Consider the following 25956-nt stretch of genomic DNA (forward strand, 5'->3'; position numbering starts at 1 on the left):
TTCGTGAGACCGTCTCACAAAAGACTACTCATAAAACATAAAGCAAAGAGTGAGGCAACATCCCAAGATCCAGATTGCTTCAAATTTTACCACCTAATAGAGAATATTGGTATATACGAATAGAAAATAATTTAATTTTAAATTTTTTAATGTATTTTCATTATTTGTTACTGTTAAGATTGGAACTTGGACTTAACTCAACCCCACAATTAACACACCCCTCTCACGCCCAGGAATGAACATCTGGAGCGTGGAGTTTCAAGAGGGGAGGATTGTCCAAGCCAATATATACAACTCCCAGATTATTTATCCTATCGATGTGGGACAATTAACACATACAAAATAAATGTAAAGCATCATATATAGACAAGTATTTTCTGCCTGGAATAGTGTTATTTGACGAGGGTTGTAGGCTGATTGTGTGTAGCTCCATGTTTTGCCCCGCTTTGCGATTGACCCGACCCGAGTATGCTTCCCCCGCCAAGTTCATACATTTCGAGAGCTGAGTTCCCAAGCATTCCTCAGTGGGCGCCTCTTCTTATCATGTGAATTTTTCTTTTCTTTTTTTCCCCTCGTAAAAATTCAATCTTTGGTTGTGGAATTATGAGAAAAGATAGAGTTTTTCTGTATAAATTGTATAGAAGTAGATGCTTTAGCGCTTGCCCTTTACCGTTGGAGTCCCAAGGTGTAACCGTCTCTCTGCCAGCACCCCAGATTACACACAACGATTTGTGCTTTTCAGTAGTAGAGCAGCTTATTAGCCGGGGCTTATTTGCCTCCGCGCAGAAGGTGGTCCGAAGGCTCATTTCCCAGTGTTCTCATGCCACAGAAGCAATCTCGGTGGTTGATTTCGCCGTCGGAAGAGGTTTGGATCTTGATTTGGTTAGTTATGGCTGCCTTGTGAGGAAACTTGTCGTTTTTGGTGAGGCCCTGATGGCTGAGGCATTGTACAGGGACTTCGTAGTGTGTAAAGGTCTTGAACCGGGCCGGGAACTACTGAATTCCATGATTATTTGTTTTTGTAAGCTTGGGAAGTCAGACGAAGCGAAATCTTGCTTTGATAGGCTGATTGAAATGGGATTTGTACCTGGGGTTGGTGAATCTAATGCTATAATTAAAAACTTATGCTTTAGAGAGAGAATTTTGGAGAGTTACGATTGTTTCGTCAAAATCAACGAGGCTTGTGAACTTGTGCTAGATTTTACATGTTATAATAGGCTGGTGAATGGGTTGTGTTCTAGAGGATTCTTGGACGAGGGGCTTCGTGTTTTCAATGTGTTGATAGATCAAGGGGTGCCTCCTACTGTCAATATGTGCAGGTCGTTGGTTATTGGTTTCAGTAAGTGGGGTCATGCTGAGGAGGCCGAGATTCTGAGTACAAAAATTGAGTCCTGCGGTTTTGTTATGGATAAATTAACATACACTTGCTTGATTAATGCCTACTGCAAAGGAAGGAAAATGAAGATGGCTATGAGATTGTTTATGAGGATGCTCAAGATGGGATGTGAGCCAGATTCTTATACTTATAATACACTGATTCATGGGTTCGTGAATTTGGGCATGTTTTCCAAAGGCTGGCTGTTGCATAATAAGATGGTGGATTCTGGGTTAAAGCCCGATTTGGTGACTTACCAAATCATGCTCAACAAATACTGCATAGATCAGAAAGTCGATAGTGCATTAGTGCTCTTTAATGAGATGCTCCAGAGCAATATGCCTCCCAATGTTCATTGCTACACAGTCTTAATTGCTGCACTTTGCAAGGAACAAAGGTTGGAGGAAATATACAGCTTGTATCACAAGATGCTGGACAATGGGGTTGTTCCGGACCCTGTGCTTTTTTTCACGCTTGTGAAGAACCTTCCAGAAGGAGATGAGATGTACTTGGCCCTGATGGTTTTGCATGCTATAGCCAAGAAATCTTGCAATGTTGATAGTTTGGTTATTTCACCTTCTGTGAAACCAACGTCAACAGATGATGCAATGGTTGAAATTGAGTATTTGTTAGATCAGATTGCCAGAAGCAACTCATTCTTTGCGAATATGGCATTTAGTATATACATTATAGCCTTGTGTATGGGAGGAAGACTTGATACTGCTCTAAACTGTATGGAAAAGATGGTTAATCTTGGTTTCTCGCCTTCTCTTACTGCTTTTAATTCCTTGATTAAGTTACTTTTCCAGGAAGGACTAACCCAGGATGCCCAGTCCCTTCTTGAATTTATGCAAGATTTAGGAGTCGTCGCAAACCAAACCACCTTCTCAATTATAGTTGACGAGTATTGTAAGCATGCGGACTCCTCATCAGCCATTGATGTCTTAGATCAGATTGAAGAAAGGGGAATCAAGCCAAGTGTCACCATATATAACTCAATAATCGGTTGTTTAGGAAGACAAAAGATGATTCATGAGGCAGAGAAATTTTTCTACAGAATGCTCGAATTTGGAATAGATCCCGATGAAAAATATTTGTTACTATGATTAATGCGTACTCAAAGAATGGGTGCGCAAAGCTAGCCGACAGACTATTCAAGCAGATGATGGAGTATGAGTTTAGACCAAGTTCCCATGCTTATACAGCACTTATAGCTGGGCTAGTTAAGAAAAATATGATCATTAAAGGTTACATATATCTTGATAGAATGCTGGAAGAAGGCTTGATGCCAAACGCTGTTCTTTATACCTCCCTGATAAAGCAGTTCTTGAGGAAGAGAGAATTTGAATTTGCATTTAGATTGGTTGATTTGATGGAGAAGACTGAGATTGAGCTTGATCTGGTCACCTATATCACATTGGTCAGTGGCGTCTCTAGAAATTTTCGATATTATGAGGGAAAATGGTTTCTTTCAGATAATAAATCAAAGAAGGCTAAAGAAATGTTGTTCCATTTACTAGATCGAAAAGCAATTTTTCCAAGGGCGAAGGGTTTTAAAATGTCGGTTAGTTCTAAAAAAGAAATGGAATTTTTTGCCCTAAGACTGATCCGAAAAATTAGAGAATGTCCACTCATACAAGACTTGTACCTGTATAACAGCAGAATATCAGGTTTGTGTAGGGAACAGAGAATGCAAGAGGCATATGAGCATCTTGATCTGATGCAGAGGGAAGGAGTGCATCCTAATATGGTGACTTTCACTATCCTCATTGACGGGCATATGAAATTCGGGGAAGTTGATCTTGCTGTTGATTTGTTTAATAAAATGAACTCAAATGGTTTTTCTCAGCATGGACTGGATGGAGTTCTGATTAACACTTTAGTAAAAGGCCTTTGTAAGGGTGGTAGGATCATCGATGCATTGTCGCTTACACATAATATGCAGAAAAGAGGCTTTTTTCCATCTAAAAGGTCTTATGAAACGCTTCTAAGTTCTTTTTGTGCTCAGCGCTCAAGCAGTAATGCATTGAAGATATATGAAGATATGTTGGCCCATGAATATTTCCCTTGCCGTTACAATTTTGAGTGGTTGACTAACATCTTGTGTGAGGATAACGAGTTGAAGGATGTTCATGCATGCCTTATACCAAAGAGAAAAGATATTCGAAACAATACATGTCAGATGATCGCTAGAGGAATGAAGACCAAAGTGTGAGAATGCATTCGTTAATTCTCATGGCTTAGCTTATTGAATACATGGAGGTCACCATGCATCGAACAATACATTCATGATAACATTATCTTCCATCGTTCCCTTGGTAAATAAGATCTCGAGCATATGTCTTCACTCATTCACCATGATTCCTAGTTAATTAAAATATAATTTCTAACAATGCCTAATTGTTCCATTGTTGATTTCTCAACAGTAAAAAGTTAAAAATTAAATTCATTCGTTTATTCTGGAATATTTGTTTGTGCCTTACTTGGAAATGTTTCCTTTCATGCTTTTGAGTGAACTACAAGTCTATGTTTGGGATTCATATTTGTCATTTTGATTTCAGCTAAGTTATGCACATTCAGTTGCATCAGTTGACTAGTATTCTCTAGTTTGTATTTTCCAATGTTCATGCAGTCTAATATCAATTTTCGTTGCTTCTGAAATATAAATTTACAACATAAGATTTTACTGGGGATTTTTTTTGCGATATAATCATTGATTGATTAGTGATGTCGAAAAAAATGAGATGATCTTCTGATCATGTGTTATTAATGTTTTTTTAGTGGAATTCACTTCAAGAAGCTGAATCATGTCTCACATGTCCAGTATTTTTCATAACTGTTTAGGGGTCTGATTGTTGCATTTTCACTCACAACCATGCTGTGTGTACTAGCCTTTTGTTTGTTTGTTTGTTTTTTTTTGTGGAACCCTAATCCTGACTCTTGAGTTTTGTTTGTGTTTTTATTGGTTGAACTAATTCAACAACATGCAATTGACTCTGAGTTTTGTTGAATGTCATGTAATCTTGATTTTGCAGAATGCATCTGGAAAAGATTGGGGCGTACCAGGTGGAATTTGTATCAATGTTGATCCTGGTAAAACTCATAGGCAACTTTTGGATATTTGTGGCAGTTCATTAACTTGTCAGGATCTTAAATAATTACTATTCTCATTATTTAATTGTAAATTCTATTTTATGAATTTAGGACTGTAACTTGCTCTAACAAAAATGAAGGGATGTGGGGTAATTCAACATTTTTATCCAGCTTCTCCTTCACGAAGAGTTTATCTACTTTGAGTTTTTTCATCGTATTTTATTGAACTGGGTTATGAGATATATGACTTGCTGTGTTTCTGTTACGACATAGTGGAATTGGTAGTTTTGAAGAATAACCGAATCCTGGAAGGGGAATCTTAGTCACAATGCTTCACAAACTCCAAGTGATATTCCTCTGTATAAAGCTTTTTGCACTCCAAGCGTGAAATGACATTTTGTGTTTTTCCTTCTGCATGTAACCAAATTACCACCCGAAAAGGTAAAGCATCCTGGAGTTGCTCGGCTGCCATCCATCGATCTAGCGCAATCCGCATCAATATATATCTCCATACTTGGTTCAGTGTATTTTAGAGAATAAAATTCGGTTATCTGGAATAGATTTTAAATAGCTCAAAAGCGAAATACTACATTAATATTTTGCTCTTCATTATGCAGTAATTGGTTTTCAAGACTGCAGGCATATATAAGATCTGGTCTTTTGTGTGCCAAACACATTGATCTCCCAACAAGTATTTGATATTTCCTATGTCAACCTAAACATGCGTTTCAAGCTGTAAGTTTCTAAAGGTTGATGGATTAGATTCCTAAAATTGTAGAAATTTACTCGGCAAAGATTTAGATGAAAGCCGAATCAAAATAGCATTTCCATGTTGAATGTCTCGTAAAAGATAATGTATTATCTCTAAAAGGTCGAGCTAGAAGATATTCACTTTAGCTCTCCAACTTCTACATCGAAGGCCAGAGTACAAGTCCCGTTTTACCTGCTGATTATGAGAACAACAAATATAAGAAAAACAAGTGAACTGTGGTTTATATTGAGCTGTTTGTTTATGTTCAGTTAGTATCGAGTTAATTTTAAAATGTGTTTCACTGTGGTGTCTATATTTTTATCTTGCAGATAGCTACTTCGCTGTTCTTTAAAGCAATTCTACATATAAATTAATCAGCTCTGAACAATCTAATATCTATCCATCCTCAAAATATACAACTTCTTGTATTTGGGGTGGAAGCCAATGACTTTTCCGCTCTTGATGCAGTGAAATGAATGAGGAAACTTAGCAGATTTGCTGCCCCATCCTTTGTTCGTAATTTCTTGTTTGAGGTAATAATCTCCAGTCGAGAGATAATGCTTCTTACTGATAATGTCAACCTATTCGGTATTTTCTTAACCAGCTGAATTTTCCAACGGCACCTTGATGTATTTTGTTGTATTATCTTCTTGCAGGATCAATGACATGCAATAATTTGACTCCTGTTTTCTTCCGTTCCTAATGCCAGCTGTTAATCCGGCCAACGGTTCATAAATTTTCTTTTTCTTTAGTCTTTCGTTCCTCCCATCAAACATGACACGCCTAGTTTTTGTTTGTTTCATGTCTAAATAAATATGGCCTATTACACTTGATTACGTGCTAATCATTTCGTCTTTCCTTCAGTACTTGTTTTATAGTGGTCAGTGTATCATCATTTCATCCAAGAAAATTATATTTTTGAATAGTGGAATCCATGTCTTGTTCTGGAGTTTGCTATACATTGTGCGCTAAAATAATCCATGATTCTATGTCCATTGTATCAACTTGCAAATTAGCATTTTTAGTTGATTATGCTAATTCAATAAGTTAATATTCATGTAAATTTATATTAAAACTCTTTTCGTTGGATATTATTATGCAATATTAACTGTGTGAGACACTTGCTAAGCAAAGGTGCTGTTTGTTCAGCTCATCTTGTATGACTGTAGTCTGAACCTTTTAATTTCAGGAAAAAAAAGGCAGTAAAGTCTGAAAACTCAGACTAATGCAATGCACATCTCGTCTTATGTTCTATTTGTTAGCAGATATTGGGACTAATATTATTTATAGAATAGCTTATACACGACGCTGCCGGCTTTTGGCTGATTTCTTCTTATGACTCCTCTGAATTTGTAGAAGAATGATTTTAATCTGATAGCTGTACTTTTCAGGAGGTCCTGGTAGTGGGAAAGTCACTCGATGTACAAAGATCGTTGACACCTTTGGGTTTATCCACTTAGTGCTCATGGTCTCTTGAGAAGGAAATTTCTTCTAATAGTGAAATTGGGTAAGGCTACCAGTGTTTTTTTTTTTTTGGACAGGAATCTTTCCTCCTACAACTGTGGCAATTACTATACTGACATCGTATTGCAGTTTTAGATTCTTAACAAAAACCAGGGAATGAATAATAGTACAATTCGAAACGACATTCGAACTACCATCGAAAGCCATTGAAGCAAGCTACAATGACATATTTCTCATCGATGGTTTTCCTATAACTGAAGGGATCAATATTATAAGGTATGAACATGTTGTGAGTTTCGTGTCTTTTATTGACAGATCTTGCTTCTCTACTCTGAATTTGTTAATAGGTTGTTCTATCCTATCACTTTTAATTGTTACAGCTATTATGTGTTCCTCATTGAAAATATTATCTGCCTGATAAGTCTTTTGATGGATAAGCATTTACTACTGCATTTTGGAACAGTGCTCTCGATCTTTTCCATTATATATTCCAGATTGGTGCTGAAGCAGATTTTGTGCTTTACTTTTGTGGCCCTGAAGAGGAAATGGTGAAACGAGTTTGTGTATTTTTCCCAATCAAGTGGCAGTTGCTTCTCTTGTGGTCCAAAACGGAAACAAAGTGCGAGTTTCTTTGGATCAATTGGACTTCACATGTATTGATAAATGTCCGTTTTTAGGATATAGTTTGGTACATGGAATAAGAGAGGGATTGATAAATAATCATCTCTTATCTCATGTTTGGTACATTTTTAGAAAGCTCATGATATTGTCATGAGCCCGTGATAAATAATTTTATATAGGGATAAAGTATCTCTTTTATGAGATGTGATAATTTTAATCTAATGATAAAAACACCACAAATGACTTAATTGTCGTCAATATATAAAAATCATAAACCCTATTGTTCTCTCATTTTACTTGTAGGTAGATTAAAATTAAATAAATATTTTTATTTATTTTTATATATTATATAATATGATAAATATATAAATGAACTCGAGATAATTATATAAGTATGAATCTCAATAAAATTATTAGTATCACTCGATTAACCTTAAAAATTTATATTTGACTTGGCTCACAAAATTAAGGGCTCAATTATCATATTATATAATATATAAAATTAGGTAAAAATAAATAAAACATGCAAGTACTGTCGACGCATGAACAGATAAGAAATATGAACTCAAGCAACAACTTTGAAATTATAAAATTTATTATGATAAGGTTAATTTTGTCATTACATCTAATATATAAATTTAATCATTCTTATTAAAATCATACCAAACATTAAATACAATATCCTACATCTTATTTATCCTTAACTTATCATTATATTATATATCACATGTTTATCCTATCATGTATATCAAACTATGCCTAGATGTACTCTTTAGAGCAATATCGTAAGGATAACATCTCATTAATCAGAAAAGGCCGAAGGTCTTTTTGGCACCAAGTCTTCTGGTGACCATTATTCTGAGAAAGGAAAATGGTACCGAGTATTAAATTGGTGATTAATAACTTGTGCACACTGATTATAGAAGCCATTTGTTCTATAGACATTTATGTATTTACCTGTTATTGCAATCCACAAATTTTTTTATTTTTTTTTGCACTGCTTATAATGAAATGAACAAGATTTCCTTATTTACAGTACATGTCCCTACACCATTTGATTTTATAAATTATTAAATGTCAATTCACTGTTAAAATTTTTTGACCTTTATTCACATTTCTGTAACAATAATAATTAATACAAGATATACGGTTAACAGATTATAAAAATGATATATAATAAAGAATACATAAACATGTCTAATAAATTTTATCTACAAAATTGAAATTGAGTTGCAATCAAATAAATAACTTCAGAATATTTTAGAATCATTACCATAATCTGAAACGGTCAATAAGATTTTTGTAGATTTTCAATTAATAGTATAATAAGTAATACCTGATAGAAAACAGATTATAAAATGACAGGTAATAAATAATAAACAAAAATGTCTGTAGTAAATTTTATCTTTAATATCCTTTCCAAAAAAAAATGATCTTTAATGTAATATTGAAATTGAATTACAGCTCAAATAAATAGCTTTAGAATCATTACAATATAATATGAAAATGTTGCTAAGACTTTTTAAGGCCATTTTATATTTCTTCAGTATGCATGCAATTATTACATTAATTCTTCATATTTTACGAGTCAAAATTCCTTTAACATAAATGTATATCTATAATTGATGGTCAACTATATATATATATATATATATATATATATATATATATATATATATATATATATATATATATATATATATATGCATCAACATAAGATCTTTTACAAGCAATGGATTCTACTATGACCAAAATACTCCTTACGCTCTTCCTAATATCGAACATTTTTCTAGGATTTCCATTACAAACAAAAGGTTGTTTTTTGTCCCCAAGATTTTATGTGTATGTGTTCAGTAACCTTCCTCTAGGTACTCCACTCTTGCGAGTGCATTGCGGTTCGAAGAACGATGACCTTGGAAATCATACACTTGCTAGTAATGAAAATTTTACTTGGAATTTTTGTGAAGGGTTTTTTAAAAATACATTATATTTCTGTCATCTCTGGTGGGGTGATAAGCAGAAACAATTCGATTCATTTAAATCGAATTGGCATTTCTTCCGCCACGATACGTTCTCTTGGTTTGCCCGAACAGATGGAATTTACTCCAACAGTGAAAGCTCCGATGATGTGATAAAGAGATATGATTGGGATAATTGATTTTGCAGATTTTGAAGTGGTCGATAGGTGAAAAAATATCGTTAGAAATAAGTTATCTTTCCAATAATTTCTTTAATTTCATTATTTAAGATATGATTGCTAAGATACTCGCGATATTGTAGTCTTGTAATGAATCATTGGAAACATTTGAAATATATATAATTTTGATATGTTGTATATCCAATGTACGTATTTATGTGAGTATCGATGAGATGATACTCACTTATTTGATGTAATGAAATATATCAAAGTTGTACATATATTAGGTGAATGTGACATCATCGATGTTCACATAAATATATACAGTAGGTGTGCAGCATATCAAAAATTTCTCTATATATAAACAAAGTTTTTGAAATATTTAGGAAGTTCCCGCAAAAAATTATTTATCAGTATTAATGTGTTCACTTACTGCATTAAATATTTGAAAACAATTATGAAATAAATATGTAATTAAATGTGAAGTATTTTCAATATTTTTTTTAAAAAAATCAAATTTGAATTTCATGACCCTTGAAAATATAATTTATACTAGTTACTATGCACACGCGATGCGTGTGTACAATCTTTTTTATCATTATCGATGGACTAAAGTGAAATTGGATAAACTATGGAGGGACTAAATTGATATTTGAATTGTTGAAATAAAAATAAATAAAAATAAAAGTGTGTGTTGAAATTTAAAAAAAATAAAAAAAGGACTAAAGTGAAATTTGACAAATTATGGAGGGATTAAATTGATATTTGAATTATTGAAATAAAAATAAATAAAAATAAAAATGTGTGTTGAAATTTTAAAAAAAAAACAAACAAAAGTGTAATATTAGTAACATATAAGGGTAAAATTGGAAGAAAAACTTGGTGTCCTCTCTAGGTAGTTATTATAATGTGCTCATTCTTAATATAATAGTATAGATGTCTACATTGATTATATCATTTTATTTGGTTTTGATTATAATTTTGAGTTTTGTATTACTTTTATACATTTAATTATCACTATCATCTATCATATTAAATAAAATATAAATTATTTTACATAATATTATATTTTTCTAACGTTTTAAAATAGCTTTATCGTGATTTTTGATACATTGACAGTCATTATTATTATTATTATTATTATTATTATTATTATTATTATTATTATGTATCTTAATTAAAATTTCAATTTTAATATTTTTTAATATATTCTGAGAAATAAATAAAATTTTTAATCAATATACATTCATATGATAAATGGAAAAAAAATTTGAATTTTTGAAAATTATTTATTTATTGTTTAAAATTTGATTATAAAATAATAAATAATTAAATCAACTTTGCAAAAATATAGAACATTCACAAAAACTCATATGAGACCATTTTACGGGTTAATTTTGTGAAACGAATCTCCGACACGACCCGACCTATAAAAAATATTATTTTTTATATTGAATTTTTTCACTGCATATATAAACCGAGTCCACCCGAATTAACCTGTGAGATAATTTCATGAGAGTTTTTATAAAAACTGTATATATAAAGTAACAATAACTATAGAAGCAGCAATGGAGCAAGACTTTTTTCTTCGAGGACCAAAAATATTTTTTTTCCAAAGTAATTATATATTAAACTTTGAAATAATAGTAATAGCAATATCTAATATATTTTGACATTAGTTGGGGTAAAAAATGTCTTTCTTTGGAGAGTAATCAATATAGTGTTTGAGTTGTTACACTTTTTAAAAGTCATCACACGGGTGTGTCACTTCCAGTTGCCGAACTCACCCTAACCGGAAAATTTTCCACCTGCATTAGAGTTCGACCAAGTACAATGAGGGTGGGTTACGGCGTTGAAATTTGATGTGGACTGAGTTGAAAAAATTATACTACTCAGAAAAATCATACAAAAATGTTACTCAATTTATCGTAACATATTAAACGTCATTCTCTATCTCTATCGTTTAGATATCAATCAAATTACTAATCGTTCAATAATCTCATTCTCTACAAACCAAAAAATCCCCAAAATATGTGTAGCATGCATAATCCCACCCGACCTATTAGATTGTATAGACTTATGTTAGTAATCTATGCATTATCCAAAAAAAGTCAAAACATTATTGATCATTACATTGACATAATCCTGACATTTTATTTCCTTCGCATTAATTACATAACATTTTTTAATTTACAAAATTGTTACAATTTCACAATATGAAAGACTTTTGTGGTCAAACAAGTATCGGTCAAATATAAATTATGCATATTACTTATATAAGTAAGATATAATATGGTCAAATATGAATTACAAGATATAAGTAAGATACAATGTATTTTTGTGAATTCCACATATATTTTTGTAATATTTACCTTTCCAAAATTTGAATGTAACAATTCTTAAATAACAATTTCTCTCTATAAAAAAAAAAAAAGGACCTCGGATATGAACATTAAATATCTCAAACCATGATGAAATTTGTGTTTCTCTTCCTCTTTTTAGTTACAAACTCTTCTCTAGCATTTCCTCTAGAGAAAAAACGATGTTTTTGGACTCCTAGATACACCGTCGAACTCCTTAACAAACTACCTCTCGGTTCTCCACCATTGTACGCTCGATGCCAATCCAAAAACGACGATCTAGGGAATCAGTCGATCGCCATAAACCAAGTTTTGAGATGGAGTTTCTGCGAGAATTTTTATCCAAATACTAAATTCTTCTGTCATCTGTGGTGGGGACCGAAATATCTCATGTTCGATATATTCAACTTACCGATTAAAGCCCTTTGCGGGGACCGTGTATGCCATTGGGAAGCACAGAGCGAGGCTGTGTATTTCGAAGGACAAAGAGCACGCCTTTGGAGTACTTATGCTTAGTGTATCATATTTATTTTGACAAAAATGAATAACAATTATTATAATCTTAGACGATTTAAATTTTAATTTTAATTTTAGCTTCCTTTTCTTGTTCTTTCAAATTGGTATAATTTAGTTTTGATTAATAATAATTTAGTTTTGATTAATAATAATTAAGTACGAAAAATTTGAAGTATTGATGTCTGTTTTCTTGTTTTTAACATAGAATTAAACTGTTTAGCAAAAATTATTTCTGAAAATGAATAATTTGAAGCCCTTGATATTTTTCTAATTAAATAAGAAAAATCACTATGAGAATTTACAAGTTTTCTTTGATGGTCACTCTAATTTAATATACACAAGGTATAATTGAATTATGTAAACTATGAGTAGGTCTCTTGTGAGACGGTTACGGTCTCACGAATTTCTATCTATGAGACGGGTCAACCTTACCAATATTTAAAATAAAAAATAATATTATTAGCATAAAAAGTAATATTTTTTCATGGATGACTCAAATAAGATATTCGACCCACGAAATTAATCTGTGAGACTGTCTCACAAGAGTTTTTGTGAGAGGCAAAAACTTGTGTGAGACGGTCTCACGGATCATATTTGTGAGACGGATCTCTTATTTGGGTCATCCATGAAAAAGTATTATTTTTTATGCTAAGTGTATTACTTTTTATTGTGAATATGGGTAGGGTTGACCCGTCTCACAGATTATGATCCGTGAGACGGTCTCACATGAGACCCACTCTTTGTGAGAAGGCAAAAACTTGTGTGAGACGGTCTCACGGGTTGTATTTGTGAGACGGATCTCTTATTTGGTTCATCCATGAAAAAGTATTACTTTTTAAGCTCAGAGTATTACTTTTTATTATGAATATGGGTAGGGTTGACCCGTCTCACAGATTAAGATCCGTGAGACGGTCTCACATGAGACTCACTCTTGTGAGAAACTATAATACAACCTCAATATTGAGAACAAACACCTCCAACCTTAACACATGTTTATCTAAATTTGGACACTTCAAAAATAGTCAAGATGCATATAATTTATTTAATTTGATTTTGTAGTGTAATATTCAAATTTAATATTTCTCTAATTTGAAATAATATGTATTGTATTCCGCATTGAATATTTAGTAATTTAGAATATTTTGCAAAACTTTTATAGTATATTATTGAAATTCAAAAATATACTAAAGAATGTTTTGCAAAATTGCAAATTTTATATACCTGTGTGGTATGACACCATAATAATCGTTAAATTAATATTTTGATTTTTATAGCAAATTATTGAAATATATACTATTACTCGCCCAAATAGCTTGTGTTTGCCACCTCTGGGTCAATCCGGTCTCGGTACGGCAGAGTAGAAAACCGATCGATCACTTGAAATTCGTAAGATGCATCCAAAACAACGGTGGTTTAGACTGTGTCGTCTAGCTGTGCATATGTCCCAAAACTAGGACAGATCTCGAGTTCAACATCCACTGATTTTCTCCCCCATTGTCAAATATTGTATATGCTCTTTGAGATTTAAATAAAAGGGATAAAAACAATTTTAATTCCAAAACAATTTTGATTCCTAATGTTTATGGTATCACGGAAAATGTCCAAATTTCGAGAATAATGAGTATTGTTATTTTCTATTAAGTTTTAAATTGCGTATGGCGTCAAATGCTGTAGTCAAAATGCATGTTAAGGAATTTTGTTTTTTTAGGGAGGGGGAGACCAATTGGTGGGTCGTGATGGAATTGAAAATGTATACTTTCTTAGATTTTTTTTAAATACAAAATTGGCTTTCGTATTCGCCACTTTAAGAGATATTGTTAGATGATAAACGATAGATAAATATATTATTTTCTTAACTTAATTATGAAATTGAAAAAGAAATAAATTTTATGCTTTCCTTCAAAGTAATATTAGTTATGTATCTTTAAAATACTTGACTCATCTCTTCTAAGAGTAGGACTTTTATGAGACGGTATTTTGTTAGACGACTCACGAATCTTTATCTATGAAACGGGTTAACCCTACCGATATTCACAATAAAAAATAATACCTTTAACATAAAAAATAATATTTTTCATGAATGACCCAAATAAAAATTTCGCCTCACAAAATACTACTTGTGAAATCATTTCACACAAGTTTTTGAACTTCTACTTGTCCTAAAGTTGATAGGATTAGTGGAAACTTGTTTAATATGAATTTGTGTGGGTGAAAAAACTTGATAAAATCTAAATAATCGAAGAAATCGTTGATTAGTTAATTTCATCAATTTTATTATATCAATAATTAATTTATCCAGATATTATTCAGATAGCAAATCTATGAAACAAAGATACATTTGCATCATCTTCTTACGCCAGAAATTATGCACGTCTAAAATGAGAAGAAGCTTAGGAAGCCCTTTATGTAAGTTTTTCGATGGAAACAACAGTTGAAAACCTATTCGAATCGTTCCATTTTCATTTATGATGAGATTGATCGATAGAAATGTTCTGCTTGGTTTTTTGCATTTCGATTCTATCGAACCAAAACCGACCAAATGCAGACCCTTGATTTCTAAAAATGCTAATCTTCGACTCCGCTCTATTCTAGTCCAACAAACTTAAGAAGGGAGATGACCGGTTACTGCACAGCAATCTAGAAATTATAACATCAGGAGTAGAAGAAGATTTATAATGCCATAGTCGAAGGGATACCAACGAATACTCAATAGGAGGCAAAATTCATGATGATACTTACCTTTCATATTGCAATCCAACCTGAAGTTTAAATTCAACAAAGGGTAATGCAGAAAAGAATATTGCATGCATCTAGAAATTTAGAACATTGTATACAGCCACGGGATTAGAATTATATTCTGCAAATCCCATAAAGTATCGATGCAATTTGGTTCTCATGTCAAACTAACCTACCTAGTCAACTTCACAAGCACATTAACATCTTTAACCTAACATTTTATGAGGATGTGTTTTTGTAATGCACAGTAAAGGATTGTCATCAGATCTCACAGGATTTCAGTAGCTTGGATGAAAAAACGACTACTATGGATTTTGCACGTGCAGGGAGACAGATTTTTGATAAGCATTGTTAGGTTAGCCAGAGGCCATGCAATATTCTTAGCTAAAAGTTGGAAAGAGAAATAAGACTTTACTAAGGTCTGCGCATTTTGACATTTAATGGAATCTCCTTGTAGGATTGAACCTTTCTGGCTGCTACGCGTGATGGCCTGCATTGATTTGATCTTTCTAATTCTTGAGAGTCATATTGAAGGTCAGAAATGCATTCTTTATCTTCATGTTTTAATGATTCGTTCACAAAAATTGGGCCATCCTCTAGATCCTGATTATCAGGCGATCCAAGTTTCAAAAAATTGGTATTATCTTCATCATTCAAATTCTCAATTGGTTTTGATTCTGCCTTTTTGAATCTGGTAGATTGCCTCCTCACAATGGTCCTGGCTCAACAAACCGACACAAAAGGGACCAAAAGTTAAGGACAGGGAAATAATCAAACAAAATTTTCTATATAGCATATACAAACCACATTTGACTGCAATTTAATGAAATAAAGAACCTTTTATTTTCAGCCTTCCCATCACATTGTACTTCCTCAGAAGACGCGGAGCCTATGCATGACCAAAAGGAAAAACAATTTGTATAAAACCATGATTTCTTCAATATATAATGTGGTATTTCCAGGGTAGTTACTCACTGTTTGATTGCAATCTCCTTTTGGTACTATGAGGTTGTTCATGTTCTTCACCTTCTTTTGAGAACACCTCTTCCTCTCGAAACTTTCTCAATTTCGCTTGAAGGCACTAAAAAACAGAAAAGTTACTGCATGAATCATAAAAAATTAAGATGTAGGTGACGGCGATACATAGAAATACCAGATGTATGCGCAGGCTTGCATAAAAAAAAACAATGTATAGCTACATCAAATATGCACGTATCAATAAGTATCAAAGGTGGAAAATACAAATAAATAATTCAAATTGCATTTTGCATACCTCGGGGTCATCATTTTGGCATCTATTTGTTCTTTTTTCTTCCTGAGTAACAGCAGACTAACTGGTTAAAGATGATATACCACGACAATTTTGCAAGTAGCAGGCTGCTATGACTTTAGACACACCGACCTCGATTTTCAGTTTTAGAGCTTTAAACAAACCATTTTTGCATCCAAGCTCATGCTGTAATGCTTTCAACTGAAACAACAGAGATATCACATGAAGTTTTAGTTCCATACAGATAACATATGGAGTCAAATCATAGACATTGAGAGGCAATATTCATTCAAGATATTGCACCTACACGATCTTTCCCTGAATTTAACTCCTGAAAAATTGAATAGAAGTAATATACGTCAACACAATTTGGAATCAAATTTTCAGAAAATCAATAAATATAAATTCACATGATAAAATAAAAAAAAATAAAAAAAAAATAACAGACCGCGAGAAATTGTGAGTTTGAAAAAGCTAGCTGATGATTCTGTTCCTGCAGTTTAAGCACATTCACTCTCAACATCTTCAAATCAATTCCACTCTTTTCAATGATTTCGCTGGCACATAACAATATAAAGGAATCCCATAAGTATAATACGATTAGAAGCTAATTCACAGAAAAGATAAGTTTCTAACAAAAAAAATGACAATCGTAAGCAGGTCCAAGAAGAAATACTTTCTCTGCACGAGCATCTTCTTTAAAGCCATGTTTTCCTGAATCATAGAAATAAATGTAAATTATCGACAGACATAAACTCCACCAATCTTGAAATAATTTAAATCATAAATAGCACAATTAAACCTTCTGGAGCTGCTCAATATGTTTGTTAGTAGTTGTTTGCACAGGCTGCGACTTCTCAGCTTGAACTTTCGGCCGAGGCTTTCGAGGCAAGTTGCTAACGTCTGCCAGCTGCCTCTGTGCCATGCTTCCAGGACATGGCTTTGTTGCGTTCACAATTTTATCTGGACATTAACCCATCTTTTTAGAATTGATAAATCTACCCAAAAAATCAATTCAGGACACGATCTCTAATGAACAAGTCCCAATGGCAAGAAATAACTTAAATAAAAGAAGGGACACTGTTGAACTGTGTAAAGTTATCAAATATCGTATAGTTCTAGCTATCAAATTCCTCGAAACAATTAACCCCTAACCCCACATTCTGTCGAAATCGTAATCCCTACACCCCCAATCTGTATCAAGCGATTAATCTGCTTCGCAAAAATCTGTCGCCAGTGAACCCTCAAGAACAAAAAAGCATTTTTAAGCTACAGATACACTTCACACGAATGCCCGTGACAAATAAACCCGAACAACTGAAGGGCCACAAGATGAACAATAAAAAAAATCTTCCAAATTCACAGCGATAATGTAATCCAATAGCCCTAGCAGACTATTAACATCGAAACTAGATTCAAACATTAACCTCCGATGTTCCCAGCTTTCTCTGTCTCGAGGATGAGAAAACTGTCCGAACTCGACATCTCCTCGAGTTCCCAATCTCTCGACTGATGCTGCGATCTTCTAAATTTCTCTCTTCGTGGCCGATTTTATAGCCATTCCACTGCAAGTGTGTGTATCAGTGCGTGTTTCGAGTGTCGCCTCAAATGAGGAGAGGAGTTTCGAAAATTGGACTCGTGGAGGCAACAAATATGGTTCTGTCTGCTTATTTTCAAAAAACATCTTCTCAAGATTATCCGTTTATAATGGATGATTAAATTTTTGGACAAAACCGAAAAAATTGAAAATGAAATTAAATCAAAATATAATTTTTTATTCGGATGTAAAAGGTAAATTCGAATTTTATATAATTTAGTTTCGAATTTTATTTGTCAAACTTAATCGATCGAAAAACCAAAAATTTAATCAAATTAATATTTTTATTTATTTTATTTATTTGAATTATATATTTTAAGAGATGATATTTAGTAAATTAAGAATATTTTTATTTATTTTAGTTGATTGTTATTTATTTAATTTATTTAGATTTTATATTGTAAATTTTTACCAAAAAATTACAATAAAAAATAATATATTATATTTTAATTACTAATATAAATATTTATCAAAATCGAATAAATTGTACAGAAATTATCAAACCGTTGTTAGAAAATCGAAGGAAAACAGTTTAGATATCGGATTTTTTCAAAACCGGAAACCAAAAAAACGAATTAAAAAATCAAAAACTGAATCGACCCATGAATATCTCTATTTTTTTAATCATATTTTAGATTTTTATCATCTAATTTGTCGAAATCGGGTTTTATTTTCTAATATTTTTATGAATTATGATGAGGTGATAATTGTTGTTTTATTAGTGGAAAATTAGTTGTTTTAAATTTCTTTTTAGGCCAACGTGGTTGTGAAGGTTAATTATGGACAACTACATCGGTACTTTCATGCAAACGATAAATTTATGTTTTTTTTAATGTGCCATGTTAGTTGTTTTTTTCTAGGATTATGTGAGAAATATATTTATGTTAAGCAAGATAAAATCACATCAAAATAATTAAAAAAAATGAAATAATGAACTGACTTTCAATTTGATGATATTTCCGATTTAAATTCATAGTTCGAACAGAGCTCGCGACGAGGCTTATTTGATGTTATGTAACACCACTTCAGTCTAACACATGTTTGCGGTTTTTTTGTTGTTGACAAGATCATTTGTACATTGGTTCATAAAACATTTTGCATGTTTAGTGTTTATTCATATTTGACTCGTGACAAGAGACTATGAAAGACGAGATGATAAGATAAAAGATAAATATAATATAACTATTTTTTAAACTCAAATTATTATAAAAACTTTTGAATCAAACACGAAATGAAACAAAAATGTTGATTTCTCGCCTAATATTCGATTTTAAACATTTAACGAACGATTTGTCCATTTTATGACATAGAAATAAAGAACAAAAAAAAATTTAATGGAGATGATGCCATTAATGGTCCACAAAAGTTCAAAAGGAACCGCAGATGGAGCCTTTCTTTTGCCAACTAATTTCTTAATAATCATCAGCATGAACCCAAAATCTAACCCAAAAGTTCCTCCAAAAAAATATTGAATAATCAATGCCCAAAGTTTTAAAAAATCAAACTTTGCTGGATTGGCACTTCTTTTTAAAATATTTCTTCATGATCTCACCTTTTTTTGGTAGTTTTTTAAACAGTGATTTACACTTGTTTAGTCAGCAAGTTGGGAATGTGAAGCAAGTTGGGAATGTGAACAGAGCTTGAGAGAGCTGCAGCCAGCAGACTGAGACTCTCTCTCTCTCTTCATCGCTTCCTCTCAAATTTTTTGTTTCTTTCATGGTGAAATTAATCAAGAAACCATTATTAAAGTAATCCCAGATGAATACAATTACGCATCTGCAATCTTTGTAGGATTTGTAGTGATTACTCTGCGTAAGCTTCACATTTCCCGGATTCCGATTTCAAGAAAACGGGACTTGTTTCAGAAACCGAGTGCAAACAAAAGAAAATCTTTAGCTCTGCCTCCGGCATAGTGATTTGTCTGATTTTAAAGATGCTTTTCCGAAATCCCATTATCTTGTTTTGTCTCTTAGCCTACATTTGTTCCTCAACCGCTGCTGGATTCTTGAATCTGACCGTCGCTCATCAACACCCCAACCCTGATGCTGTTGTTCAAGAAACGCAGAGGTACATATAAGATAATTGAAAAATGAATACGTATACTTTTTGTACATTTTTCAGTTGCATTTTTTCTTATCAAGCTTTGAATCTTGTGGGCTTTACTTGTTGGAGCAGTTTCATTGTTGTCTAGGTAGAATGTTTGAGGATTTACTAGGTTTTACTCTCTTAGAGATTTAGGAAGCTGGGTTTTGTTCTTTTGTTGTAATTTTAAACAGTCTGGATCTTTGTTGAGCTCCTGCACTGTGTTTTGGGCACATCTATTTACAGGACGACTTAATTATTTCTCGGGTTATTTTGTTGTTCTGCTACATTTTTCTTTTTACCATGTTTATGGATTATATTATGTGATAGCTAAATGGATTTTAATTTATTTTTACATTTCAAGATCTGTGAACCATTTCTAGTATTGCCATGTTTTACTATTTCTCCCCTGTTATGTTGTGGTGTTTTCTGCCTGCATATTACCCCCTTTAACATCGTAATCATTGCATGTTGATCTAGCAATCGCTTTTTTTTTTTAAACTGGCAATTGCTGTTTTTAATATTTCTTCAGTCTGTTTTCTAATTTTACTGCTTCGTTCATTTACTTTTACTGCTTTGTTCATTTACTTTTGGAATTATTTTGTACTCTCGGTTGTTTGCTACATTTTCTGAAATAATGTGATACTCATATAGGAAAGTAAATGAATCTATATCAAGAAGGAGTATACTGCTTTCAACACCAATAATCCATGATCAGTCTCAATGTCTGACGGGGAACCCCATCGATGACTGCTGGAAGTGCGACTCAAACTGGTCAAACAATCGTCAGCGTCTAGCCGACTGTGGTATCGGATTTGGACAGTCGGCAATGGGTGGCAAAGGCGGCCGCTTTTATGTTGTTACGGATTCCTCAGATCATGATACAGTGAACCCTACCCCTGGCACATTACGTCACGCCGTAATTCAAGATGAACCCTTGTGGATAGTCTTCCAATCAAACATGGTTATCAAGCTTAAACACGAGTTGATGTTCAATAGCTATAAAACGATAGATGGGCGTGGTGCCAATGTGCAAATCACGGGCAATGGATGCATTACATTGCAGTATGTTAGTAATGTGATCATCCACAATGTGCATGTTTACAATTGTATGCCATCAGGGAATACTAATATTCGGTCGAGTCCTACTCACATTGGGTGGAGGGGAAAATCAGACGGCGATGGGATCTCGATCTTTGGGTCCAGAAATATCTGGATTGATCACTGTGCTTTGTCACATTGTACAGATGGATTGGTGGATGCCATTATGGGGTCAACTGGTATTACCATTTCTAATAACTATTTTTCTCACCATGATGAGGTTATGTTGTTAGGACACGATGATAAGTTCTTGCCAGACTCCGGGATGCAGGTCTGATTTTCGATTTTACATTTGAGTCGTCATGAAACATAGATTCATGGCTTCTTTGAGTTTTGAGTGATTATATTCATGATACTAATGTTAATTGTCTTGTTTCGGATTAAATAGGTGACAATAGCTTTTAATCACTTTGGAGAGGGGCTTGTGCAGAGGATGCCTAGGTGTAGGAGAGGCTACATACATGTGGTGAACAACGATTTTACGCAATGGGAAATGTATGCAATAGGTGGAAGTGGTAATCCCACGATTAATAGTCAGGGCAATCGTTATACTGCACCGACAGATCCTAGTGCTAAAGAGGTATTTGTTAAATAATTTATACGACTGGCTGAATATTTACCATGTGTACCTTGATCAAATACAAGGCGGCGTGTGCTCGATGCGGTACAGTATTAATCACCAAATATTTGAACTGTCACCCATATGTTTAGTCGGGGCGGTTAAAAGAGATACATCACTTGCATTGACCTATGTGATTACTAAAGTTGTATTGATGTAGAAATAATGTCTTTTCATAAAGAAACTTTTCCAAGTTGAATGTTTATTAATTTGCTGACGTTTGACCGTTTGAATTAAACAACTTAACATGATAGGCATGGTTTTCCTTGTGCTTTGATTTCTGGCTCAAGAAGGAAGTGATATTTCATTTTTCTTTTTCCGAATTATGTTACTAATGTTGTGTTGAAGTGGTAAATAATGGTTGTTTATGACAATCTGAATTCTTGGGACATGATTTTGTTCCTTTCTTGTTCTACCATATGATCAATGAAATCTTGATTTCATTAGCAATATTTCTACATGAACAATTATTTTGTTCGTCGGATTGTACATGAATTTGTCCTTTTTGTTTTATCATAAACTAGTAAACTCTTTGGATGTTGCATCATATTTATGATCTCTCAAGTATAATACATTATTTCCTTTAAAAATGTTTGTAATCTTGATAATGAATGTGGAACTACATGTGAATAGGTTACAAAACGCGTGGACACGAACGAGGGAGACTGGTCCGACTGGAACTGGAGGACAGACGGGGACATAATGGTAAATGGTGCATTCTTTGTGCCATCGGGCGGAGGGCTGAGCTTGCAATATGCCAAGGCCTCTAGCGTTGAGCCCAAATCCGTGTCCCTCATCGATAGACTCACCATGAATGCTGGTGTTCTTGGTGGCCCCAGGTATGCAGCCTGTATTATAACTTCTCGCCGTTGATACATGTTTTGTTTAACGATTATCATCAGTATCCCTTAATATTGACTAGATATGACGATAAAACATAAGAACACAAGGATCGATTTTCAGCGAGGGTGGCCTAGAAATTTAAAATAAATTGATGAAACTTGCTGGTTTAGGTGTATTCCACATGGAACATGAAGAATTTTTTTGTTTAAAAGAACAATCTGACGACACTACGGATAACAACATGCAATATTCTATAGCTGGTGACCTTTTCTACCCTCGACATCTTTGCTAGATAATTGCTACGAGTCCTAAAACTGAAAACAATCGCTATTTTATACCTCGTGAATCAAGGGTTTTATGGTCTTCTCACTCCATTGCTGGAGATTTTCCTGAGATCAAACCACTGGCTAGGATATTATTTGGTCCATTTGGATCTTTTGCAGTTTTCCTTTTTCACTTTTTGTGTCAAGTACCCCTCTGTCTTCCACTTAATTGAAAACGGCTCCTAAAGGTTTTACTTTTCCCACCTTCATAGAATGACAAGTGTGGCATACATAGTAATTGATTTGATTCTGAACTTGGGACTTGGCTATAGAATTTAACCACCGCACGCTTTTAGCCCTCTATACCAGGCTTACCACTACCTTTGCTACCCATTTCACCCGTAAAAGCAATGCGCCTCCGAGGCGCGAAGAAAAGTGCCTTGACGTATAGCGTGCTTATACAAGGTCCTCGAGCGTAAAGCGTGTTTCGTAAGCGCCGTAAAGGATCAAGGTGTGCTAAGCATTGTGTGTTACAAGGGAAATCCAATAATGTACTGATCATCATGTTTACTGCCGCTCAATGTTTTTCTTCCTCTTTTGTAAAATCCATGTTTATTTTGTTATAAATATCATTAATGTATATATAATTAAAATAAAATAAACAGATAAATATGGAAAGAAGCTCCTTGCCTGCCAGTGAGTGTGACATTTTGTGGATACTTTTATTCTCCGATGTATGCTTTCCAGCCCATAGGTGTGGGCCCATTTGCTTTGAAAATTGTGTGGGGGGGCCCGTTAAAGAGACCTATATAGTTTGGGCCCACTGGGCAACTTGCTACATGCATGTTCCTTGTGGCCCTCAGATATTTGACCGTTGGATCAGATGTGTGTAGGATATATAATTGGGAATTTTTTGTATTAGCAACTGGAGAGTCTCTCTCCTTGTATGATATGACGAAATTTTAGCCGTCGGATCCTTGGAATATGACGTGAATTTCCATTAAAATATGAGGGGTGTTCATTCAATACGAACATGCATGTGGCTTCCATCCTTATTTTTGTCTTTCTTTCACTCTCATGTTCATATATTTTTGTGTAAAATTAAAGAACATTATCTATATTGCATGACCCATCGCGCGCGCGCGTGTGTGTATATATATATATAGATATATTAAAATGGAATGGAAAAAATCTTGTGAAAATAGTGATTCCAATGGCTTTGTGCTTGTTATGAATTAGGGACAATGCTGTGAGCATATCATATGGCGGAGGGGCCACGACCGGAGGAGGCGGCACGGGTGGTGGTGATTACTTCGGAATGAATTTTGCGGGCGGCTCCGTCGCGACACTAACATCTCCGACCGGTGCATTGTTTCTGTCTCTTCAATTTATTCTGATTTTGTATGTAACCAACACCAACCATGGTGGCCTACTGTCTTTACTTCTATAGCTACTGGACAAATTTGACTCAAACTGCAATTAAATATATTAACGACCGGGAATTTTTTTCTATTCCCAATCAATGAAATGCCTATCATATTTGTGAATATATATATATATATATCTACTACTATTATAAATATATGAGTTTGAATTGTGAATTTACTTGGTTACCCTTTCCCAACTATTACTTAATTAATGTCTTATTTATTTATTTATTTAGGTGACTTTTCAATTTTCTTAATTACCTAATTTGTTTAATTAATACATTAACTTAATTTTTTAAACTTCAAGTTACATGAACATATAAATTTTTGGTTAGCGGTTCAGACTTAATTTTTTAAACTTTAAGTTAAATAAATTTTTGGTTAGCGATTCGGACTTAATTTTTTAAATTCAAATTAAAAAAGCATATATGTTTTATAGCTAAAAATAGTTCAAACTTTATTTTTTAAACTTCAATTTAAATGAACATATAAATATATGGTTAGCATTTTTTTAACCGACAATATATTTTTTATTTTTTTAATATATTTTCTATTTTTTTAAAACCTCAAGTTATATGTTTTATAACTAAAAATAGTTCAAACTATATTTTTAAAAATACAATTTTGAGATATATTTTTTATGTTTTATACCCAAAAATGGTTCAGACTTAATTTTTTAAACTTCAAGCTATTTGAACATATAAATTTTTGGTTAGCGGTTCAGACTTAATTTTTTAAACTTCAAATTAACTAAACATATATGTTTTATAACCAAAAATAGTTCAGACTTTATTTTTTAAACTTCAAGTTAGATGAACATATAAATTTGTCGTTAGTATTTTTTAAACCTACAATATATTTCTATTTTTTTAACAAAAAATGACTCATATTAATATGTTTAACTTAAAGTTAATTAAAATATATAAATATGTCATTTTATACCATCCATATTTATCTATAATACGCATCCATATATTTTTGGTTATCTAATTTTTGATTTACATATGGTTTCAATCTATAAATGTAGTTTAAATAAATTTGTAGATGTTTTGTATTTGAATAATTGATATATTTTACTATGCATTATTTCACATTAAAAAGTGGACTATTATTAATATTTTTTAAACCTACAATATATTTTCTACGTTTTATAACCAAAAATGTTAAGGACTTAATTTTTTAAACTTCAAGTTACATGAACATATATAAATTTTTTGTTAGCGGTTCACACTTAATTTTTCAAACTTCAAATTAAATAAACATATATGTTTTATAACCAAAAATAATTTAAAATGTATTTATTAAACTTCAAGCTAAATAAACATATAAATTTGTGGTTAGTATTTTTTAAACTATAATATATTTTCTATTTTTTAACAAAAAATGATTCATACTTAATTAACTTTTTTAGCTTAAAGTTAAATGAATATATAAATATGTCATTATCTCAATTATATTTATCTATAACACTCATCCATACATTTTTGGTGATCTAATATTTGATTTGCATATGGTTTCAATATATAAATTTAGCTTAAATAAATATTTGTAGATGTTTGTGCTTTCTTGTATTTGAAATAATTGTGAGGTCATCACGATGTGGATAATTTTAGTTCTTTATTTTTTGTAATAATAATAATAATGATTGTAATTTCACCGATTTATTAAAATGAACATACTCATATAATATTGCTCTAACAT

The 25956-nt window shown here is 32.7% G+C and overlaps 3 protein-coding genes and 1 long non-coding RNA gene across 4 annotated transcripts; 3 read left to right on the forward strand and 1 right to left on the reverse strand.

The window, feature by feature from the left end:
• The first annotated feature begins 390 nt into the window (after positions 1–390).
• Positions 391–6385, forward strand: LOC140823901 (pentatricopeptide repeat-containing protein At5g62370). Its single transcript, XM_073185479.1, is given in 6 exon segments — positions 391–2461; positions 2464–3693; positions 4411–4468; positions 4910–5203; positions 5688–5752; positions 5876–6385. Coding segments are annotated over 2 exon segments (2985 nt in total). The 5' UTR covers positions 391–603; the 3' UTR covers positions 3591–3693; positions 4411–4468; positions 4910–5203; positions 5688–5752; positions 5876–6385.
• A 347-nt stretch (positions 6386–6732) lies between these two features.
• On the forward strand, positions 6733–8339 carry LOC140823908 (uncharacterized). Its single transcript, XR_012116318.1, has 3 exons — positions 6733–6959; positions 7178–7348; positions 8246–8339. It is a non-coding gene; the product is annotated as an uncharacterized lncRNA (long non-coding RNA).
• Positions 8340–15039: 6700 nt separating this feature from the next.
• Positions 15040–17985, reverse strand: LOC140823918 (uncharacterized). The gene is made up of 10 exons (XM_073185507.1): positions 17751–17985; positions 17126–17286; positions 17000–17037; positions 16772–16880; positions 16631–16654; positions 16456–16524; positions 16327–16368; positions 16029–16134; positions 15891–15942; positions 15040–15771 (listed from the first exon to the last, which is right to left on the reverse strand). Exons 1-10 carry the CDS (start codon positions 17806–17808, stop codon positions 15468–15470), a joined length of 963 nt encoding a protein of 320 aa, XP_073041608.1. The 5' UTR covers positions 17809–17985; the 3' UTR covers positions 15040–15467.
• Positions 17986–19385: 1400 nt separating this feature from the next.
• LOC140823913 (probable pectate lyase 12) lies at positions 19386–24375 on the forward strand. The gene is made up of 5 exons (XM_073185497.1): positions 19386–19987; positions 20657–21374; positions 21492–21683; positions 22356–22561; positions 24068–24375. The coding sequence occupies exons 1-5, from the start codon at positions 19854–19856 to the stop codon at positions 24276–24278; spliced, it is 1461 nt and encodes a 486-aa protein (XP_073041598.1). The 5' UTR covers positions 19386–19853; the 3' UTR covers positions 24279–24375.
• The last annotated feature ends 1581 nt before the right edge of the window (positions 24376–25956 follow it).

Source organism: Primulina eburnea, chromosome 1 (assembly GCF_022965805.1).
Source record: "Primulina eburnea isolate SZY01 chromosome 1, ASM2296580v1, whole genome shotgun sequence".
NCBI lineage: Eukaryota > Viridiplantae > Streptophyta > Magnoliopsida > Lamiales > Gesneriaceae > Primulina > Primulina eburnea.

Coding starts and splice junctions, on each gene's coding strand:
- LOC140823913 (XM_073185497.1), top strand. CDS start 19,854: ATGCTTTTCCGAAATCCCATTATCTTGTTTTGTCTCTTAGCCTACATT. Junction 21,375..21,491: donor TGCCAGACTCCGGGATGCAG/GTCTGATTTTCG, acceptor CGGATTAAATAG/GTGACAATAGCTTTTAATCA. Junction 22,562..24,067: donor GGTGTTCTTGGTGGCCCCAG/GTATGCAGCCTG, acceptor GTTATGAATTAG/GGACAATGCTGTGAGCATAT.
- LOC140823918 (XM_073185507.1), bottom strand. CDS start 17,808: ATGTCGAGTTCGGACAGTTTTCTCATCCTCGAGACAGAGAAAGCTGGG. Junction 16,135..16,326: donor GCCAAAATGATGACCCCGAG/GTATGCAAAATG, acceptor TCTGTTTTTTAG/TGCCTTCAAGCGAAATTGAG. Junction 15,772..15,890: donor GGGAAGGCTGAAAATAAAAG/GTTCTTTATTTC, acceptor TTGTTGAGCCAG/GACCATTGTGAGGAGGCAAT.